The 21308-nt window shown below is 46.8% G+C and overlaps 1 protein-coding gene across 1 annotated transcript; it reads left to right on the top strand.

The window, feature by feature from the left end:
• The first annotated feature begins 122 nt into the window (after nucleotides 1-122).
• DEAF1 (DEAF1 transcription factor) lies at nucleotides 123-19455 on the top strand. Its single transcript, XM_062495749.1, has 13 exons — nucleotides 123-339; nucleotides 1087-1184; nucleotides 1544-1673; nucleotides 2532-2678; nucleotides 3475-3614; nucleotides 4229-4294; nucleotides 5211-5337; nucleotides 7203-7331; nucleotides 8063-8191; nucleotides 9977-10227; nucleotides 15976-16041; nucleotides 17749-17838; nucleotides 18856-19455. The coding sequence occupies exons 1-13, from the start codon at nucleotides 123-125 to the stop codon at nucleotides 18958-18960; spliced, it is 1695 nt and encodes a 564-aa protein (XP_062351733.1). The 3' UTR covers nucleotides 18961-19455.
• The last annotated feature ends 1853 nt before the right edge of the window (nucleotides 19456-21308 follow it).

Genomic DNA, 21308 nt, shown 5'->3' with positions numbered 1-21308 from the left:
CGCTCGTCAGCGTTCGGGCAGGCTCGGCGCCGCTCGGCTCGCCGGCCCCCCCGCCCGCAGGACCCCCCTCAGGAGCGCCCGGGGGGGCGGCGGGGCGGGCTCGGTCACCCCCGGCCCCGCGCATGGAGCACAGCGACGGCGACCCGGCCGCCGGACAGCTCGACTTGCCCGCGGGACCCGGGCAGCAGCAGGAGCGGCCGCAGGCAGCGGAGGGGGAGGCGGAGCCCGAGGAGGAGGAGGCAGTAACGGTGATGGCGGCAGACGCCGAGCACATCGAGATGGGACCCCCGCCAATGCCAAGCGCTGACGAGGCCGCCGCCGCCGCCGCTGCCTTCGCAGGTCAGGGCGGGCAGCGCTCCCTCAGCCCGCCCGGGGCTTCCCCAGCCCGGGCTCCAGCCCCCACACAGCCCCCGGGGTTCGGGCTGGGACATAGAGCTCCCTCAGGGAGCGCTCCCACCCCCTCACCAAATCCCACACTCCGCCCCTTCACACTCAGTAAAGAGCCGGAGCCGCCCGTGCACCTGAGCCACGGCCCCGTGTCCCCACAAGCAAGCGCCCTGAGTCACGCACCAGGGCCGTGCGGTGCCACAGAGTCCAGAGCCCGTCGCCCGCTCGGGTGTCCCCGCCCGAGCGCCAGATGTTCTTCCTCCCTCACCCCACGTGGAAACCCAGAGGTTTGAGCCAGGCTGGGCTCTGCACACCACAAAAACGCTGGGCTATATATTTGGGCAGTTCTCAACTAGACCAAGTGCACAGGCCATAGCACCATGGGAATAAATACATGACAGAGGCAGACTGTTCAATTTATCCTGAAGTTTGCCAGTCTCCCTATATAAATAAAAGCATCACAGCTCAGAGTATCCCTAATAAAGGTGCAATACTTATTTTTCCCTTACTTCATCACATCCTGATTGTGACTGCCCTGGTTTAAATGAGGTTAAAGCCTGTTGAACCCAAAGATCAGCAGAAGTAAGAATTATTGTGTTAATAACAATTTACAGGTGCCATGAAAAATTAATTTCTAATCTACTTATCAGGCTTTCTGTATGTAGCAGAACACTAAATTAACCCTGTTTTACATTCCAGAAGTCACCACAGTGACAGTAGCCAACGTGGGGGCCTCTGCAGACAATGTTTTCACCACATCTGTGGCCAATGCAGCTTCAATTTCAGGACACGTGTTGGTAAGTCTGTCCTTCCATTTGAGGGCATTTGAAAAAGTTTCTCAGTGTAAATGAAGAGCTGTAGTAAGGTCAAAGACTTGTTTTCATTGCACTATCCAAGCATTAAGCTACAAACTCATTAGCTGGGGGACACACAGGTGTCTTATTCCTAGCTGTTTTACCTTTCCACCCCCATGTACTCATCCTGTAACCAAACTGGTGGCCTGGAACATGAAATCTTTGAATTTACTTATCTGAAAACTCAAAAATGAACCAGATAACTGCCATACTGATTGGAGTCTTGGGGTACCTGTGTGTTACTTGAAATCTATTTGTGTTGAAGTATTTTAATTAATTTAAACTCTTTATTTTTTCTGTAGTCTGGGAGAACAGCCCTCCAAATTGGGGACAGCTTGAACCCTGAAAAAGCCACTCTGATAGTGGTGCACACGGATGGCAGCATCGTTGAAACCACCGGGATCAAGGGGCCTTCGGCACCCCTCACACCAGGTATTAGACAGTCTGCTTGTGGTGGGTCACTCTCCCAGAGGGATGGCTGCTTCTCCACTCTACTTGTCATTCTGGAATCTAAAAATATGTGCATAATTTTATAAGGATGGTTTGCCCTCTCTTAAAACCGTAAAGTTGTTCAGGTTGGAAAATATCTTTAAGATACCAAGTCCTCACACAGTATTTTGTGTATTTCTTGGGAATGAAAGAATGCTGGGGGTTTTTTTAATTAACTTTTCCTGTCAGAAATGTGTTTCATTTCCTCATTCTTTGCCCTAATCCTGGCAAAGAAGCTACTTGAAAAATCTTGCTCTATTACTGGTTTTTCTACACCCATCCCACCCCCAAGGGCTCACAGATTATTTTAATACGGTTAATAAAAATCTGAGTCTCCCATTTCTGCATGTGTTCTTTCCAAGGGTCCTGGGAACACATTTTCATGTCCGTTCAGGCTGATCCTTGAGTGTTTGTGTCGCTCGGGTTTTGTTCAGGGCTGCCTGGCAGTTTCCTGGCTGCCCACGAGATGGCACAGCAAACCTTCAGTGCTCTAAAAACTCCCCACGGGATGGGCTCTGGGAAGGGGAATCTCTAGCCAGCTCCTTACACCATGGCTTACAGGTGGTCACAATCTCAGCATTTATTCCCTGTTAGAGTCTGTTTCCTCAGGTCCTCTTTGCTTGGTTATCAGCCGTTCTCAATTCGTTCAGGCTGAGTTTTTGGTGCTGCTCCATTGTGGGGGGGGGCAGTTCCAGCTGTTCCAGTCAGCCCCTTGGCATATCACCCAGCCAAGCATGGGATGGAACACATGGGATATCTGCCTTTTGCTTGCTGATACCTTTCTTCTCTCTCTTCTCCAAGGACCACAGTCTCCTCCTACCCCTTTGACAGCTGTCCAGGGGAAAAGTGGAACCAAGTACAACTGGGACCCCTCTGTGTACGAGAATGAGCTCCCGGTGCGGTGCCGGAATATCAGTGGCATTCTGTACAAGAACAGGCTGGGCTCAGGTAACTGCCTCCCGGGTTGAGGGCTGGCACAGCTCGTGCTCTACTCTTCTTTTAATCAAGCTGTTCTTAAGGGCTGAACATGAGAGAAAATAAACCAAGAGAGTTTCCAAGCCAGCCCAGTGCCTTTTGATTTTATTGTTCCCTTTTGTTTTGCTTTTTCTTCAGAGGCTTTTTAACTTTTTCTTAAACCTGAAAATATCCAGGCTGCCATGCAATGAGTCTCCTCAGTAATAGGTCAACTCCTCTAATGACTTTTTGTCTCATGAATAGACTTGTGTTTTTGCAAAGCTCTGAAGAATCCCTGCTGGAATGCAAATAGAGAGTTTGTCTCTTCACGGGACTCCTGAGCTCATCCTCTTGTCTTTTATCCCTGTGGGGAAGCTGGGGAAGCAGCATCAGAAATTGCCAGCCAGCCTGGCTGCCCAGTGCAGTGATTGCTTAATGAACAGAAAGTTTTCTTCAACACAAAAAAAGATCAGAAATTTAAGTGCAAATCGATGAAAGACTTAAATTTGTGGTGTTTATCCAAGAAAGACTTTTCTTTCTTGTAGAGGAGTAATTTTAATAGTCTTTTGATACCCAGAGTTGGAGCTCTGACCATGTCCAGTCATTGTCACAACCATGATAATAAATGGATGTAGTTACCCCAGAGCAATGGGAAGCATCCAGTGGAGATACTAGTGATTCTAACAGATTAACAGCTATTTGTCCAGCAGTTTCCATATTTTCTTCTTTAGATGAGTGGCAAAATGATCCTTAACCTGACCTAACAGTGTATTTTGGTGCTTTACTTCAGGAGGCCGTGGCAGGTGCATTAAGCAAGGGGACAACTGGTACAGCCCCACAGAGTTCGAAGCCATGGCGGGGCGAGCCAGCAGCAAGGACTGGAAGAGGAGCATCCGCTACGCTGGGCGGCCCCTGCAGTGCCTTATCCACGTAAGGTTAAGTTTGCTCCCTCCCTTCTGTGGGAAGGGGCAGCTGGAGCCAGGTGCTGATGGCACCAGGAGCAGCACTTGGTTTGGTTGAGAGTCAGTGATATTGAGGAATTGTTTTTGACATATCTCAAATAACACACTGGGGATCTTGTTTATACTGAAAAGAGTTTCTGCAGGGTGAAGCCCAGCCTTGAGCTGTGCAACAGGAACTGAGGTCTCACCCACAATACTGTAATTCAGTAACCTGATCTCCTTTGATGTCTTTGCCTGTCACATATTCTTCACTTTCACCATTCATTATTTGGTCCTTTATTTGTGTCTCCTGGAGAACTTGGCATTGCCACTAGGCTGACAGTTGATTTCTGTTTGGGCAGAAATCAAGTCTCAAATTCATATATCCTGGCCTCTGAGTATGGAAAAGGTTTGGTTTTCCTTTTCTCTCCTCTGACCCTTTCACCCCATTGCTCTGTGGGGAACTGGCCTCTCTGTTACTGTACAGCATCCAGAAGGGAATGGCTACCACTCTGGGAGCCATCCACATTTTCTAGCAGGACCAAGGTGTGCTCTAGGTGGTTTTGGTGACTGTCATGCTGAACTGGTCACTTCTGATTTCAGGATGGGATTTTAAATCCCCATGCTGCCTCGTGTACTTGTGCTGCTTGCTGTGACGACATGACACTGGTGAGTGGGAGGCTTTTACATCCATTACTTTAGGAACTAATTATTTTTTTTGGACAAATTAACCAGTCAAGCTGCCACAGCCCTGGGGTGAGCAGGTCAGGAGTGTCCTGGGAATTGAGTGCCTTGACACAGGAGTGTTCAGGGACAAGTGCTTTGTCCCTGCCCCATGGAGAAAGGAGATAAGGAACTGCTGGCATTATTGCAGAACAGCCTCAGTAAAAGTAAATCATACTTACTGCTTTTTTCTCCTTTTTTCTATTAATTTATCTATGCAAAATGCCTTTTGGGCATGTCAATGCTGTTCATCATTTTTGACTCAAATTTCACAATGTTTTGCATTGGAAAAATATTTTTTGTAAACAAGTAACATGATGTAAAGAAGTAATATTATGTATCAATATTCTCATTTTTAAAACTGTTTGGATGTTTTGGGTAGTTGATTTGGGGTTTGATTTTTTGCTAGTTTGTTTCAAAGATGAGTTTTAAATCCTGAAGGAGAAGACTTTAGCTTGACCTGGTGCTTTGCCTTTCTTTTCTGCTGTGAACTGACTGATGTGCTTGTTTTCTAGCCTGGAACTTCTTCCTCTCTTCTGCTCCCTCTTTTTCTTCTTTTTTCCCACCACCTTGGCCAGCAGCTGATTATCTGCCCAGTTCTACTCCTTAAATAAGAGCGGGAAGAGGTTGAATTTGTGCCTCTTCAGCTGGAGGGAGCTGAACTTATTTTTTTGTCAAAGTTATTTTTGTTTGGAAAACTTTTGAGTGCTTTGGTCTGTTGTTGCAAATTGCACATCATCCATAGGGATTCATGCAGCTGTTCCTGGAAAGACAGAAGAAACCCAAAGTCTCCAAAGAGGCGCCTCTGCTAATGCCTTTTCCTTTTTTCTTTTCATTTTCTTTCTGGTGTTTTTCTGCCCAGAGTGGCCCTATACGACTCTTTGTGCCATATAAAAGGCGGAAAAAAGAAAATGAAATACCTGCAACTCCAGTGAAGAAGAATTGTTCCAAAAACATCACTCTGCTTCCAGCCACTGCTGCAACTACATGTAGGTTCTTTTCTTCTGGTAAAAATTCCTTCTTTTCTTTGGAGAGTTGCCCTGTTAGGTGTTTTATGTCTGTTAGTGTCCCCTTGGAACTGTCCAGCTGAGAAAAATGTCCTTTTTTTGGTCACATTCTTTTCATTGGATGGTTTTATTGGCTCAGTGTCACTTTCTATTTTATAGAAAGTAGCACAGCGTTGCTGCATCTAGACACATGTTGAACAAGAAAAAGTGCAGTTCTAGACCTCCAGGAGACTCAAGTTCAAGCATTATGACATCCTTGTGCTGTGAATAGTAGGTTTCGTATTTTGTGCCAAGAGTGAATGTCCTATGCCTGGAAGTGTTCTAGGCCAGGTTGGGTGGGGCTTGGAGCAACCTGATTTAGTAGAAGGTGCCCCTGCCCATGGCAGAGCAGTGGAAGGAGATGACCTTAAGGTTTCTTACAAGCCCAAGAATTTCGGTATTCTATGGTTATTGTCTATGATTATATTGCTCCCTATACCACCTCTCAGGGGAGAATCATGGGGTCCTGGCCTGGATTCATAGTGGATTTCAGGTAGATTTTTCACAAATAACAACTGAGAAATTTCCTGTTGGACTTAGGTTTTTGGGGAAGCTGGCCCTTCTCTGTTCTGCCAGAAATCCCCATTCCATCCCCTGAGCTTCTTTGTGTCCCTTAGAAGCTGGAGTAAGATTTGTGCTATTCCTTGCAATACATAGAAAAAACAATGTCTGGAAGCAGCTGAAATGGAACCTGCAGCCTGAAAGTCGTTAATGAAGGAGGCAGAAGGTGGTGCTTTGATCTGCACATCCCTCTCCAACATCCAGCTTTGTTAGTTACTGGTTTGATTGACAAATCATCTGTGTGAGAGCGGGAATTAATTTGCAAGTTGATGCAACTCACACGTCCCCAGTCACATCCATGTGTCCTCCTGCTCTCGGCACACTGGCATCATCTGCACGGTAACAGTACAAAGTGAGTCGAGGAGGAAGCAGCAGAAATCTAAAAAAAGAACAAAAAAGTAAGATTAGATCATCAGCAACAGTAGGAGGAGAAACACAAAGGATTCTGCAGAGCTGTTTTATGGCTTTCGTTTCTTTAGTTCCCAGATAGGTTTAATCTGTATTGGTTTGTTGTGTGAGGCTGCTGGTTCTCTCATGCTGACACTGGAAGAGAGAAATTATTGTTTCAGTGGCCACATACTTCACCAGCCAGGAATTTGTAGCTACAGTATTTTAAAATTTAATTATTGTATGCCACAGAATCAGCCCATCACAAGTTAATGGTACCAGTTAAACAATCCTCTTTAAAATGGGTTTTAAACATTCTGAACCCACTCAGGTATAATTATCCAGAAGGATTTCGTGTGTTGTTCCTTGCATTGTCTGGGCACATTCTATTACTTTGTGTATATCAACAACTAAAATTGTCCAGCTGTCATGGAATTAGCTGTAATCCACAGGTCGTTATGTTGATTTAAGTAGCAACAATCACTCTTGCTAAAATTGTCATGAAGCAGCCAGAAATTCATGGGGTATGTGGCCTCACTGAATCTTTATGGGAGGTGTTAAGTTATGGTTCATAAAATAACTGAGAAGGTGGTGATTTGGGAGGGATTAGGTTGTAAATTAACATTTTGGCCTCATGCCCCCAGAGCCTTGGAAGGACAGCAGAGCCTTCAGAGGCCCATTGGGGTTTTTATTCCCATTTCCAACTGCACTGGTCACAGGTGTGATCCAAACTGGGTTATCCCAGGCTGGTGATCTGTGAGTCCCCTGAGCTTGGATGGTGCAGCACAGGGTTATCAACAGCTGGACAGGCTTGTCCTCCATGCTGAGTGTTAATTATGAAAGTGCTTTAATGTTTCCAGTCACCGTGACTCCCTCTGGACAGATCACGACCTCCGGGGCACTGACCTTCGACCGGGCATCCACTGTGGAGGCCACGGCCATCATCTCAGAGAGCCCAGCACAGGGAGATGTTTTCACTGGAGCCACTGGTAAGAGCTCAGGTGTCTCCTAGACAGCCATGGGGAGGAGGAAAAGAGGGTTGGATGCCTACTGCTGCAGGAAGGAACATTTTGAATGCAACACAAAGGATTTGTTTCTCAAGGGAAACACTGCATACGACACTGTCCTTCCTGTGAAATCATTTCAGCAGTTTGAGTTGCACCAAAGGAGAAGCTTTGCCCAAGTGTGGCAGCTGATAGTGTTCATCTTTTCTGAGTTCCTGGGATTTATGTTCATCTCTAATTTTTTTTTTTTTTTTTTTTTTATTCCTCATTTAACCTAAAATACTACCAAAAAGCCCCAAATTAGGTGAGGGTTGAAACAGAGTAAAAAATGCCAGGATAAGTCAAACAAAATATAAATGCATTAAATACATTTCAGTTCTCTCAGTTTGTGTCATGCTTTGGGTTGTGAGCTCTCCTGGGGGTATGATGCTGCTCTGAGAACTGGAGTTTGGAGCCCTGTGGATATTTCAGTGTGTGGGAATGGAACCAAGGAACCTGTAGGCTCTAAAGGTGAAAGCAGAGCATGGTGGAGCCAGGACCAGGATTCCTTGCTTGCTGACTGTGTGAGATCCTGCTGCTGTTTCACATTTCCAACCCTTGGGAATTACCATAGAGTGAAGGAACTTGTAGAAAATGTAAAAAACTACGGGTGAATGCAGCATTAGAAATGCCTGCCAGGTGTGTTAGTGATTCCCAAGCAACTTGTTCTCTTGCAGTTCAGGACACCAACGTCCAGCAGCCTTGCCGGGTGTCTCATCCAGAGCCTCACTATCCCAGTTACCAGGACAACTGCCAGATCTCACCTTTCCCTGAGGCTGCACTGCCAACGTCCCATCCCAAAATCGGTACGTTTGCTCTCACTGTGCTTCAATTTCCTCCCATCTTTCTCAGCAAAGGTAAAGATTAGGGCAGAATATTAAACTTTGCTCTATTTTGCTTGTGAGTTTTACAGATACTAAGATTTGGACAAGCAGGTTTACCCTCTGTGGGAAGTTTTTCACTCTTTATTGAGAACTTTGATTTGTTGATTCTGCCAGAGGGAGCTGCTGTGATTTTGCATTGTGAGTCATCTTGCATTCCCTGCCTATTCTAAAGTTCTTGCTTCCAGACTTTTGTCCTCTTTGGGAACTGTGGCTAAATATTTATTTAGTGTTTGATCTGAGGAGAACAAACCCCATTAAAATCATGTCATAGAAGCTTTTCTAGACATCTGTGCATGGCTTTATGATTCCAGTGGTGCATGCTGGGGGCACTTTTGGGCAGGTTTGGTATCAGTTTTCAGTCCCCTCTGGATGACCTGTATTTATTTATTTGGAGCAGCACAGGATGTTCCTGGTCTCCAGAGTCAGATCTTCTTGTGTTTAAGACTTAATCAGATCTTGATGATACTAATTAAACATTGATTGTTTTTTCACCGGTGAATACTTTCTCTTGCCTGATGTACTTTTGCCAAAATGAGGAATCGGAAGTAATTCCTGTTTAATACATTATCAAATGTCATGCAGGGATAAATATTGTGCTGGAAGTAGAGAATGGGAAAGACTCTTGTGCAAACAGACCCTGATAAAAAAGACTGGTTTATCTCGTACTCATATCCAAGTGCAAATAGTTCCATGCCACTCATGTGCAAAGTCATTAAAATTACTGTTTTAATTAAGGGTATTTTGAGGTAAGAAGTCTGCACAACCCTGTAGCCAGTGGTACCTTCTTTTTGCTAGTAAAGAATTCAGTGAGGAACGCTGAGGTGAGTGCTGGTAGATGTCAATGTTTTGGACTGAATTTTATGGCAGATGGTGAGTATTTATTGCTAGAGTTACATTTTGAAACAATAAAGCCAGATAATATTTCTTCCTGGAATGTTACCTAAGCTGAGCTCACACTGTGTATTTGTGGAGTTGCTGGGTCTGGATTTAATTTCATCATACCCTGATCTCCCAGCTTACATGCAAACCTTATGTGAAAAGTAGCTGGTTCAGTGACACAGTAACTGCTGGGTTATTACAGGGCTTCCCAACCCATGGTTTTGAGAAGTCCATGTTTAGAATACACTCACTTGGAAGTAATGGTGACTGTCTGGTATTAAGTCTAGTGTCTGGCCAGGGTTATGTAGAGGTCAGAATTCAGGCACAGTGAGTGTGATGTGGATCAGTACCTGAGTTTTGTGGTTTGAACCTGAGAATTGACACCTGGGGAGGAACATCAGGATGTTTTTGTAAAGTATCAGGTCAATGAGTGACTTAGCTATGGCTAGGTAAGCTTAGAGTGAGGGCAACATTGGCAGTGGTGGTGGAGTTCCTGGGAATGCTGCTTTCGCTGCATCGGGGTGCTTCACAGCAGTGCTGGGAGGTGTTAAACTCTTCTCAGAGCCATCCAGGTCAAGAGGAGGTGTTCTTGTCCTGTGGGTTTGAGAGTGCCCATGGGTTTGTTCTGCACAGACCTGCACTTGATGTTGCAGAAGGAATGATCTGTTTAACAAAAACTTCCTTAGACTAGAAATTTTGCAAATCATATTTTAAAAAAGAAACCAAACAGCACAGAAAAAAACCCAAAACCCGACACCCCCTCCTCACACACACTTCATGGAAATGAAACACCCTAACTGTATATTCTCTTTTGTTCCTTACATCCAGTGTTGACCTCTCTGCCTGCCCTGGCAGTGCCCCCCACGACGCCCACCAAAGCCATGTCACCATCGGTGGTGAACAGGCTGGAGGTGACAGAGCAGCGGAGCTGGCTCTACCTGGAGGAGATGGTCAATTCCCTACTCAGCACAGCACAGCAGCTGAAGACACTGATTGAGCAGGCCAAGCAGGCCAGCTCCTCCTTCCGTGAGGCCGCTGTCACACAGGCCAAGATCCAGGCTGATGTGGAGAGGAAAGAGGTAACTGTGGGGCTGAGGGGGCTCAGCCATGGGCACCACTGGGGCTGAGTGCTAAGCAGAGTAGTTCCTGGGGCAGTGATACTGGAAATTGTTTCTCCAAACTTTGAATGCAATGTTAGCAAGAGAAATCTTCCCAAATTATTTGTATAATGGGGAAAGGAATAAAGTGCTCTGTGATTCCGAGAGCTGTGGGCAGCAGGCTGGTTGTACAGACTGGTGTCATGATCCTGAGCTATCCCATTACCTGTCCATAAATTTATGGGATGTGGGCACTGAGTCCTGGTCTGAGAAAGCTGGTGAGTGTTCAGCAGTGCAGTGGCTGTTGTCAAGTGAGCTGAGCTGTTGGAGTCTTTCAATGGGATATGTGGAACAGCTGATCCCAGGGGTTATGGGGACGTGTTCTGTCCCAGTGTAAAAGAGGGAGTCGGGGAGGATTCTTTTTCATAGATTTCTCAGACGAAAATAACGTGCAAATGCGACAGTATATTATATCTGAATGTAAAGAAGGGCAAGTGTCCGACTGAAGGGGGCTAGAAAAGAGAGCAGAGAGGAAAAAACAGAGATGGAAAAAGAAACAGAAGACAGGCACAGCGTTGCCACGAGAACACCAGCGCTCTGTCAGCGCCAGCTCAGCAGGCGGAGTGTGTGAGTTGCCAGCTGCAGCGAGCCCCCTCACTTTTGTGAGTGGTTGGGCGCAGTCTTCAAAAGGCGGCGTTGGAGTTCCTGGGCTCTTGTGAGCAGCTGGCGACGGCTGCGGGCTTGTCTGGGGAAGGCGGTGAGGACGGGCTGGTCGCTATGGGCTAGTGCTGTGGCGGGTTGGTGGGCGGGCAGCGCAGGGACAATGGCGGCGGCAGTCACGCTGGGGCAGGAGGCTGCAGCTGCGCCTGGGGAACGCGGTGCAGGCGGCTGAGAGACGGCAGAGCACGAGGTCATCACGGCATTGAGCTGGTTCACAGAAACGGTGAAGCAGGGCAAAGCAGGTAGGGGCAGAGAAGCCGGACCACAGGGAGAAAAAGGTGAGGGTTAGGGGGAAGAAGGGGCAAGGTGACACTCCAAGCGAGCCCCTGATCCCTCCAAGAAACCCAAAGCAAAATGGCTCACCATTTTGTTGCAGTTAGCTGCCTTTATGTGCTAAGGCTCCTTCCACAGCCTGACTTCCCAGGCATTCTTCGTGGGCATCTGGGCATTTACCCCACCAGCAAGTGGGGCGGGTCGCTCATGGCCTGGTTGTGGAGGCTGTTCCTGCCCCGACTGGCTGCCAGGTGAAGCCTTCCCAGGAACGGGGTTGCCAGTGCTTGTACATCCCATTCAGGAATCCTTCTCCTCGCGTAGCAAACGTTGAGGCACAAATAAAAATCAGATTGATCCCTCTTGAGAAGATAAGCAGTAAAGTGTAGAGTTGTCTTGCTGAGAACTGTGCAAACAAAGCTGACTCACATGAGTCCTGTGGTAGGACTGGCAGGCTGCCTGGCCTCACCAGAGCCCTGACTGGTTCCCATCTTCTCTCTCTTGTAGACAAGGATTATCCACAAGGACTGCCCTCTTCTCCTTCCTCTTCTCTGTAGCTGATGCAAAGGATCTTGAATCCTTCTGACCACCAGCTCATGCATGCACCCAAGTATGGCTCCATACTGGATGTGCTCTCCCTCTCCCACAGATCCACAGCTGCTGGTGTGGTCTGGGGGGGGAGAGGTAAGGACGGTGTTGGAACTGATGTCACCATTGGTAGCTGCTGAACCCCCTTCCCAAACAGCACATTCCTGCTGGTGCCATCAGCAGTGTGCTAACGTCAGCTTTCCACTGAATCCATAGGCACAAGTGTGCAGGCCTGGAAGAGAGGTGTGGGAAGACTTTGCTGGAAGGTGAGGACCCCTAGGACAGTCCTTGCAGCCTCTTTGATACTCTTTGCCAAATTGGCTCTGCTAAACTCTCCCATATGCTGCATCTTTGATGTGCAGGTGTGTGATATGTTGGGAGTCTAATCCTTCTCTGCCTCCCTCCTGCAGAACAGGTGTTGGTGCTGCTGCCCAGGTTTGGGCTGGCTACTGCTGGAAAGCTGCACAGAGTGTGGGACACTGAAACAGTGAATAAACATCTGCTTTTGTTTAACTTCATTCTGCTCTTTTTCCAGTCTATGTGCATCTTCCCTTCTGTTTATCCTCACAGTGGTTTCTAGAATGGTTCTTCAGTTCTTTCTCCATACACCCTGATCCAAAACCAGCTCTTTTTGATGTTCCTCTAGTTACTTCTTGTGCTGGGAATGGGAGCTAAAATCTCTCCTGTATATAGATTAAAACTGACTTGACATGGGAAGGATGAGCACATGATTGTTTCCAGAGAAAACTCCTTTCTCAGGAACTACTGCATCCCCAGTTTTACACCATTTGTGTCTCACCATTATCAGGGGACCTCCACACTTATGCACTGTGGTGAAACCACATGTTTATGGTGGTATTTTTTATCATCCAGATGATTTTAAGCTGCGCTGGTGGCTGGAACCATCCAGGCAGTATCACAAGTAGCTGTCTCTGAATTAATTCCTCCTTGTGAATTCCATATTTGGACAAAACTCTGTGTTCCTGGGTACAGGGAAGCAATTAGACTAAAGGTCAAAGAATTGGCTCTCTGCTTTTGTGTTGGTCAAAGGACCTTTCCCAATTTCCTAGTGGTTTGTAACATGAGTCTCTTTCCCACTCCAAGTACGTGTGTGGTCATGTGATTTTTTGGGCAGATAAGGTATATGAGAGACAGACAGAGAGGTCTACCTGCCCTTCAGGTAGGGAATTTATTTCTAGACCAGTTTAATACAAGGGAAATTGGTGCTTAATCACCACTTTCTTTGTTCCACTGACAGAACTTTCAAGGGTGAGCAAACAGGGGGAACCTTTCCTGGTGGTGTCTGTTGTGTCAGAGCTGCAGGGCAAGGCTGGGCCACAGATGAGATGATAACAGAGCTGCAGACTCAGCTCTTCCTGGAAGAGGGACTTAGTACAGAGCAGTATTGTAGAGATCTGATAGAAACAGGCTGGTTCTCAACTGGATGCATAAACTTAGGTGCCTTGTTGTATGTTACACTTCACTCTGTATGGTGTATTTCGGTATTATATTTATTATTTAATGAACTTTGGAGTCATTAAATAACACAAATGAGCTGTCCTGTTCCCATAGTTATGTTGCCTGAGCTTTAAATAGCAGGAGCTGTGCTCTGTGCTGGGCAGTGTCACTGCCTGTGGGTCTCACACAGCTCTGAAGTGTGTCTGACACGAGGGGTTCGCGCTCTGCCTCCCTACTCGTGCGATCTCAGCCCTGTGTCAGGAGCTGGGGGCATCCTTATCCCTTCTGAAGGGACTGTTCCAAGTGCTGGAGCTAAAGGCTTCACCAGCAGGGAGGTTTTTTAACACATAATATAGTATTTTGGCAGTTCTGACATGCACTCAGTTGCTCTCTTAATTTCTGTAAATTTGTTCAAGGGTCATGGCTTATTGGGCAAATTTCAAGACTGAGGATCTCCTTCAAATTTTCTTTTCATCTTTCCCACAAGTTATTTTGATGCCCCTGGGTAAGTCCTTGGCCTCACTGTGCCTCAGATGAAAATAACACTTCCTTCACAGAGAGCTCATGTGCAAGTTTACAAAGTGTTAGGATCTCTGAGTAGGGTTACATTTATATTATTTAGAAGTCCTGAAGAATGATGTCCCGAAAGGAAGGCAAACCCTGAGCCCTCCAGTTCCATGTTTATATGAACTTCCAAAATGTGTCATGATATTGCAAAAAATGTAAATATGGAGACATTTGTAAGGTTTTCCTGAATTGCAGCATTTTGTGTGGGATTAGTTAAATACAACTGAGCTGGTGGAATTTCATGTGCCTGTTAAGAAACAGTTTTTGAGTATTATTAGTATTCAGGTTGTGGCTGAGTATCTAATCCTTTGGTTAATATCTCCATGTTGGCTTTACTGCATTTTTTTGGTAAGGGAAAGACATTTAGGAATTTAGGGTGAGTGGGGAAACAAAGGCTCGGTGTCTCTTGCAATAGATATTTGACATTTGCAGATCAGGCCTAAAATTAAGAGATTAAAGGCAGGACTGACATGTGTTGGTGTGCTTGGGCAATGTAATTTTTTTGAGTGTGCATTAATCCATTGTTTATATCAGATAAACTTTAGGATGGGAAGATTACACATACTCACCAAATTCTGTGCCAGAATTGCTGGGGGTTAATAAAGAGATTTGGGAAATGCCTTAAATGGATTTTCTGTAGAAGTTGAAGAGAACCAGTGTTGAAATCCCACAAATGTTTTAATTGGAATAGCCCTCTGTAAAGGAGGGATGCTTCTGGAGCCCTGCTCATTTGAGAGCAAGGTGGAAAATTAAATCAGCAAACAGCTGGGGCATCTGAAAGCTTTTTTAGAAAGATTAAACCAATTCAGGGCTGGAGAGTATGAAATTAATCTAAAAAGGGTTGGGACATTTGAGAAATATGTCTCTGGTCAGCAAAGAGTGGCTTGTGTATTCTGAACTAGCAGTGATACTCTTGGGAATTGGAGGTTCTGGGTTTTGTGAAGCTGTTTCTGTGAAAGATCTGAATGTGTCTGGCTTGTTCCTCTCTCTTATCACACCTTTTCCTTCTCCATGGTTTGCACATGGCTAGAATTGCCTTGTCAAATAGGGCAAAGCCAAATCACATCCCTGGCAGACCACAGCAAGCGGTTTCCCTGCCTCTGCCTCCATCTGCCTGGAGTTTATAAATTTAATTTCTGTCATGGTAATATCAAGGTTTTGAAGGTTGTGGTTTCACAGGAGAATAAATTCTGTGTTCTCAGGTCATATACTTGTAAATTAAGCCTTTAATCTCTTTATGTGTGTCAACTCCTGGATGAACCTGCTTGGCCTGGAGGAAGTGGTTCATCTTTTTTTTGACTTTTTAACTGTTCCAAATACATTTATGCCAGGGTTAGCACATAATTAGTTTTGGATTTAGTTTGGATGTCATTGGTTTGAGACTCCTGTCCCCCATTGCTGAGCATGTTGCTGCTGCAACAGGTACAGCAGCACCTGGTTGGGGTTGAGCTGGTGTGAAGTGATTCTGCCAGGCAGCCAAAGCAGGCTGTGAACATCACCTTCAGTGGAGCGATGGAGTCACAGCTTGTTCTACAGCCCTCTCACTCTTCTGTTGCAAGGAGGAATAATGATTATGGTTAGTGCTGCTCCTGAAGTCTAAGGTGTGTTAATTTTGTTCAGGTTCCCTGCCCCCCCAAATCGTTTTTGTTGGGCTGTACCTTCCCTCCAGACTCCTTTGCCTCTTAGTGGATTAGGATCACTGGACTTGACCCAAAATTTGGCCCTGGAATGTGCCACTTGGCCCAGTTACCTTGGCGTTTTCCTCATGTTTCCTGTGCAAATTTCCCAGTTCCTGTGAGGGGAGGTTGCAGTCAGACCCCCCATTTTAAGGACAAGTCTGTGGCTGGATGGAGTGGGGAGCTGGGCTTGGAGGAAATGCTGTGGTGAACTGGCATTTTGTCACCTCAGGCCGTTTTCTCACAGGCTTCTTGCCCTGTCTCCACATCAGGTGACAGTGTCCCTCTCCTAGAAAGAGAGGAGTGAGGGGCCACCCTGTCCTCTTATAGCTGCAGTGTGGGGCTGGGCAGACACAGCTCAGCATGGGGACCCTCCATCCCAGTGCCCTTTCCAACCCCTCATGTCATGCTCCAGCTGGGAAATGACATGTCTGCTATGTTTTACTTGCAGCAATACCAGAGCCAGTTATTCCAACAAACAGAGGATGTGGATGGGAAGACAGAAATCATCATCAAGGTAGGCTGGGGATGTCTGGTATTGTGAAGAGCCTTTTGTGAAGAGTCTTTGTCTCATCCCATTTAAAGACACAGAGGTTTTGTCACTGCTGTGGAATCCTGTGCTCTGTGTCTGGCCTTCTGGCAAGGGATCTGAGCCTTTCCTAGTAGGGCCAGTGCTCCAGGCAGCGTCTCCCCTTTCCCAATCATTCCAGTTTTCTGTGCTCCTTCACTGTCACCTGACCAGGTTCATTAGTCTCCCTCACCTCTGAGTGGTGGTGCTGCAGCTCTGGTGGGTGGCTGTCACAGACCTGTGGCAGGAAGATAATTTGCTTCCTTTCTATCCTGTGAGCTGGTTTTCATAAGTCCACAATTTCCTCCAGCTTTTGGAATGGGAGTTAGTACTGGACCCATCACTGAAACCCTTAGAGCTGTGCTGGTCAGTTCTCTTTGAGATCTCCAGGTACAGCCATGCCCCATGTATTTTCCACATTTTCCCGTAACTGTACAGGTTACAAACTGCTCCAGTCAAGTGTCCCTTCAGGGCAGGCTTTGCAAGTTCCAAATCGAAGCTTTAAGCCATTTTTGGTGTCACAACTCCCCTGCTGCACATCAGGAGCACAAACACAGTTCAGTCTCACCAGCTGCTCACTGCAGGTACATGGAAAGGTGTGAGGGAGGGTGTTAATCAGAGCAGTGATTTTTGGGGTGGTTGTGCTCAAAGAGAGAAGGAGCCTGGAGGAACTGAAGAGCTCACAATACTTTCACAGCCCATCAACGCTTCCTGTCACTGCTGTTGACGTGATAATGATTTGTCAGGAGTTTAATGAGCTGGAAGTGGAATGATCTGTGAAGTATTTATTTTGGTGGCAGTTCAGTGATGTTCCCATATAAATATACGGGTTATGTTAATTGATGTCACCAAGATAAGATGAAAGTGATAGACACAAAAACATCCCTTAAAAAGCCGGTGTGATTTTTTCACTTGTGTATCCTATCTCGCCTTGCTTCTGAATTTAAATCCTTGCTCCCGTTAGAGCCTTCTTGATTCCCGTTTCCTTCTTGGTACACTTCTCATGTAGTCATGACCTGGAAAGGATCAAGGAACATATCCCATAGGAGCAGATTCCTTTTTCCTCTCTAAAACTAGGAGAAAATACCTGAAGAGTTCCATCCATATTCTTAGTCTGTTGTCCTTCCTCAGACCTTCTCTTAGACATACCCAGGATTATATGCCAAACAAAACCACCAATGAAATCTGCCTTTAAAGCTTTAAATTTGGGATAAACTCAGAGCTTGTGTGCCAACAGCCTCTGCACAGTCTGACATGTCTGGGTCAGAGACACACCTGACTCCTGTAGTTACCTGACTGATGGATACCTGACCTATCCAGAGGGAGGTTTCCCTGGGGTGGTGGGGATGGATTTCCATGACCAGTGAGTATCCACACACAGTTTTTGAGGACTTCCTGCCCAACAGAAAGAAAAACAGAGGTGCATTTCATTTTCGAAGTGATCCCTGCTAAAAGGGCAAGGAGAGTGGGTCTCTGAGGGTGTATCCAGAGGCCACTGGACCTGTTTGTTGTGAGTTGGTGTGCTTGAGGGTATTTGGGAAATGGAAGCTTTCCCACTGCTCTGGCATTCCAGCTAGTCACAGCACCTCTGTTGCACCTCGGTGACGCCCCTGATTTGTCTGTGTGTGACATGTCCCCCTCCATCCCTCCCCACAGCAATCCTGTGTCAACTGCGGACGGGAAGCCACCAACGAGTGCACGGGATGCCACAAAGTCAACTACTGCTCCACGTTCTGCCAGCGGAAGGTATCAGCCTGCTTGTGACTTGGGATTCAGTTCCCTGGAGAGGGTTGTGTGACTCTGGGGACAGCCAGGCTGCTTAGGCTGTCACCTGATGGGTGTCAGCACAGAGGGAGGAACGGGCAGCAGAGCCAGGCAGTCAAAGCAGAGCCTTGCATGGGTCAAGCACTCCAAACCCACCCTGCCAGTGGGATCACCAGCAAGGCTCTAGTGACGGAGCAGGTCTGCAAGTCAGGACAGGGTTAAAAGGGTAGAGAAGCTCCCCAGGTTTGCACACACCTTCCCAAAAAATCCAAGTAACATTAGAAATGAAGCATGGACGCCTCACTGGGAACTGTGGGGAGCTGGGAGCCTTTTACAGCCCCTTCCTGCTGCTTCCTGGTGAGCTGCTTCCTTTCTTCCTTCCTTCCTTCCGTGCTGCTCCTGCCATGGCACTGAGGACCTAGTTCTCCTTTCCATTAATTGTGATGCTGCAGGTGATACAGTGGGACAGACTCAACAATTGTGAACTTGGGAGGTGGGAATAGGTGTGAAGTACAGTGGAGGAAGCTGCTGTGTGTCATGTTTCAGACCAGTTGGCCCCTGCCTGGCGAGAAGGATGGTTCAGTTTAGCCAGTTACAGCTCTGCTGAGTGACCAGGTTCAGGCTGAGTCAGCTGTTCTGAATTCAGTCATTTCCAGGAGGAATATGTTTCTGTCTTAGCTGAGCTAAGATCCTGGCACAGCGTTGTCCCTTGGGAGCGCTCAGTGTTGAGAGCTGCCTTTCAGGAGAGGCTTTAAATCAAGGTTCTGACTCAGTTTTAGTAGATTTTCCACCTGACACCGATATCCTTGACTGTAATTTGTGTGGAGATGGCAGCATTCTGCTTAGCCCAGTTCCACCTCTTATACTGATCCAGTACATGGCTCCTTTGCCCTCCATCACTGGTCTGGTTTGTGGAGAGAGAGTTGTTCTCACACAGTGAGGGCCCTTTTCCAGGGGCCTGTTCTTCTCACAGCCTTTCCCTCTGCTCTCCCCTGGCAGGACTGGAAGGACCACCAGCACATCTGTGGCCAGTCAGCCACAGTGACAGTGCAAGGGGATGAGGTGCACGTCCCAGACAATGTCATGGAGAAGGTCACCGTGTGAGCGCTCTACCTCCACAGCCGTTCATGGATATGTGGGGCCGGCTGGATCGGCAACCAGCAGGAACGGTCTGTCCTGTGCCAACAGCACTCTCCTCACTAGCAGACTCATTTTTCATTGACTTTTTGATACTGCGACAGCATCTGTCTATTCCTAACCCCTTTCCAAATCTTTGGATAATACAGAGACTTTGAAAACCTCATCTGAACCCTCTCCCTTCCATCCCAGCCCTGACTGGCTTTGGGAGGCTTTGCCTTTGCCTGACTGGGTCCTCCACCATGTGGATTACAGCAGTCTCCTCATCTCTCTTGAGATGGATCTAAAGCAGGTGCTGCAAGGAGATCTGCCAGTGCTTCCTCCTACTGGGGTCTCCCTACCTGTCATTAGAGAAGAGAAATGAATCTTTGGTTTAATTGCCTTGATAAAGTCGGTACAAGTTCTTAGTCTGGCATTGAAAGAATTTTTGTTTTTCCTGTGTTCCCTCTGTGCTGGGCAAATCTGGAACACATTGGAGCTTCTCCTCTTAAATATAGTTGAAAAATAACATGTTGTTAAATAAAATGTGATGAAAGCACAAGTGTGCCCAGTGGTTCCTCTTAATTCCCAGGGCAGTACTTTGTGGTACAGGTAACTGCACAGGGGAGTGCACTAACAGGTACACGTGTGTCTGTACTCCCTGACTACCTGGGAGGTGTTTTCTCCACAGGAAAGCACAGCTTCATTCCACAGCGTGCCTGGAATGTCACTCATAGCATCCAGCTGGCCAGAATTGGATGGGATCAAGCCCAAGGTGAGCACACATGGATATGGGGCTGTCCTGTTCCTGCCCTGCAGGAGCTGCTAATTAGAGATGTGCTGATCATTAGGGAGTTACTTGCTTTGTTCACAAAAACAAAATAATTTCATTATCAATCTACTACTTCAGTTATTAATACTTTATTTGTTAATTAAATTAAACCTTTATTTGTGGTTGGAGACTTCAGAGGAGTCTTGACAGGTGCACAAGCCTCTGGTTGTTTGGTTGGGTTTGTTTTTAGCTCCAGGCGTAGCCCCCATTAGGGGTCACAGCCCCTATGAAGGGTCAGTATTGTTTGCTCTGGTTGAGGGGTCACAGCCCCTGTGAGGGGTCACTTGTCCTGGCTCTTGTTCGCTCCAGTTTGGTGATGGTGGATGAGGATGGTTGTTCAGCTCCAGGCAGGGTAACCTGAACCCACAGAGTGACCCAACCCAACATCACATATGCATTCAAATGGAGAAGATTCTATCCTCAGTTATGGGAAACAAAGAAAGAAAAATGCCATGGAAAAGACTTCAAGGTGAATTCCATGAAAAATACCAGAGGTTTCTGACAAATCTATTCCTTCCCCTGTGCATCTTAAAGGCCTGTTAGATTGCATTCCATGTGTTCCAAGGCAGTAGGAGCTGGTTTTCCATCTCTCAGCGGGGTCTCTCAGAAGTGCCCTTGGTGGGTTTACCAGCAACACCAGCTCCTGAGGGGCATGGGTCACGAGTCTCCCATGGAGGGAGGTAACAGAGCTCCCACAGTCAGTGGCAGGTGGTGTTACTTCCTGGCTGTTTCCTGGAAAAGTTATTCTTTGTAACACAGAGTTGAGCCAGCCCAAGGGGCAGCACTGCGGTGCCATCGAGGGTGAGAAGCTGGTGGCCACAGCGTGCAGCTCTTCCAGAAGGAACCATGCTTCCAATGAAAGCCAAGCAGGAACTGAGGCAGGATGGGAACAGAAATTATCTGTGATACTGCTGGGAAGGGAAAAACAGGCAACTCCTTCCATTCCCATAGCAAAATGCTCATTCCTGTTTCCCAAAGTAACACTTTGAGAATAGTTTCTCCTCACAGTTAAATGCTGATTGCTGTTGTCTAGAACTTGCAAACAATTAGTTAATTGAGAAGACAGTCTTAATTAAGCCCACAGTAACACAGCTCATTTACAGGGTTTCTTGCATCCTGCATTCGGATGCAGCAAAGATGGCTCTGAAACAGCACTTCTGGAAAGCCCACAGTGTCCTGGTACCTGGGGCACAACCCAGCAAGTGACAGCTCAGAAATGCACAATATAATCATGTAGGTGTCGAGTCTGTTTGCTAATGAGAAATTGAGCACTTAAAACATCCCTTTTCTGTTCTGCTTCCAAGCAAATTCCCTCCTGGAAAGCAACAGTCCTGTACAAAATCATTACTTGGAAGACTAGTTTTCTGCAATATTCTTTTTCTCCCCTCTGAGCCTCAGTGATGATCATCACCTGTCCCACTGGCTGCTGTGGCTGTCACTGCATGCAGGTTCACCTAAAGGTATGAAGGGTATTTTCCTGAGACTGGAAATAGTTCCTGTCAGG

Source organism: Cinclus cinclus, chromosome 6 (genome assembly GCF_963662255.1).
Source record: "Cinclus cinclus chromosome 6, bCinCin1.1, whole genome shotgun sequence".
NCBI classification, from domain to species: Eukaryota; Metazoa; Chordata; class Aves; order Passeriformes; family Cinclidae; genus Cinclus; species Cinclus cinclus.
The sequence above is the reverse complement of the archived record's forward strand: the minus strand, read 5'-3'. Positions and strand labels throughout refer to the sequence as shown.

Bases quoted from the DNA above. Each gene is read 5' to 3' on its own strand.
- DEAF1 (XM_062495749.1), top strand. From the start codon at position 123: ATGGAGCACAGCGACGGCGACCCGGCCGCCGGACAGCTCGACTTGCCC. The intron at 2,679-3,474 runs GTAACTGCCTCC...GCTTTACTTCAG, and splicing joins CAAGAACAGGCTGGGCTCAG to GAGGCCGTGGCAGGTGCATT. The intron at 4,295-5,210 runs GTGAGTGGGAGG...TTTTCTGCCCAG, and splicing joins GCTGTGACGACATGACACTG to AGTGGCCCTATACGACTCTT.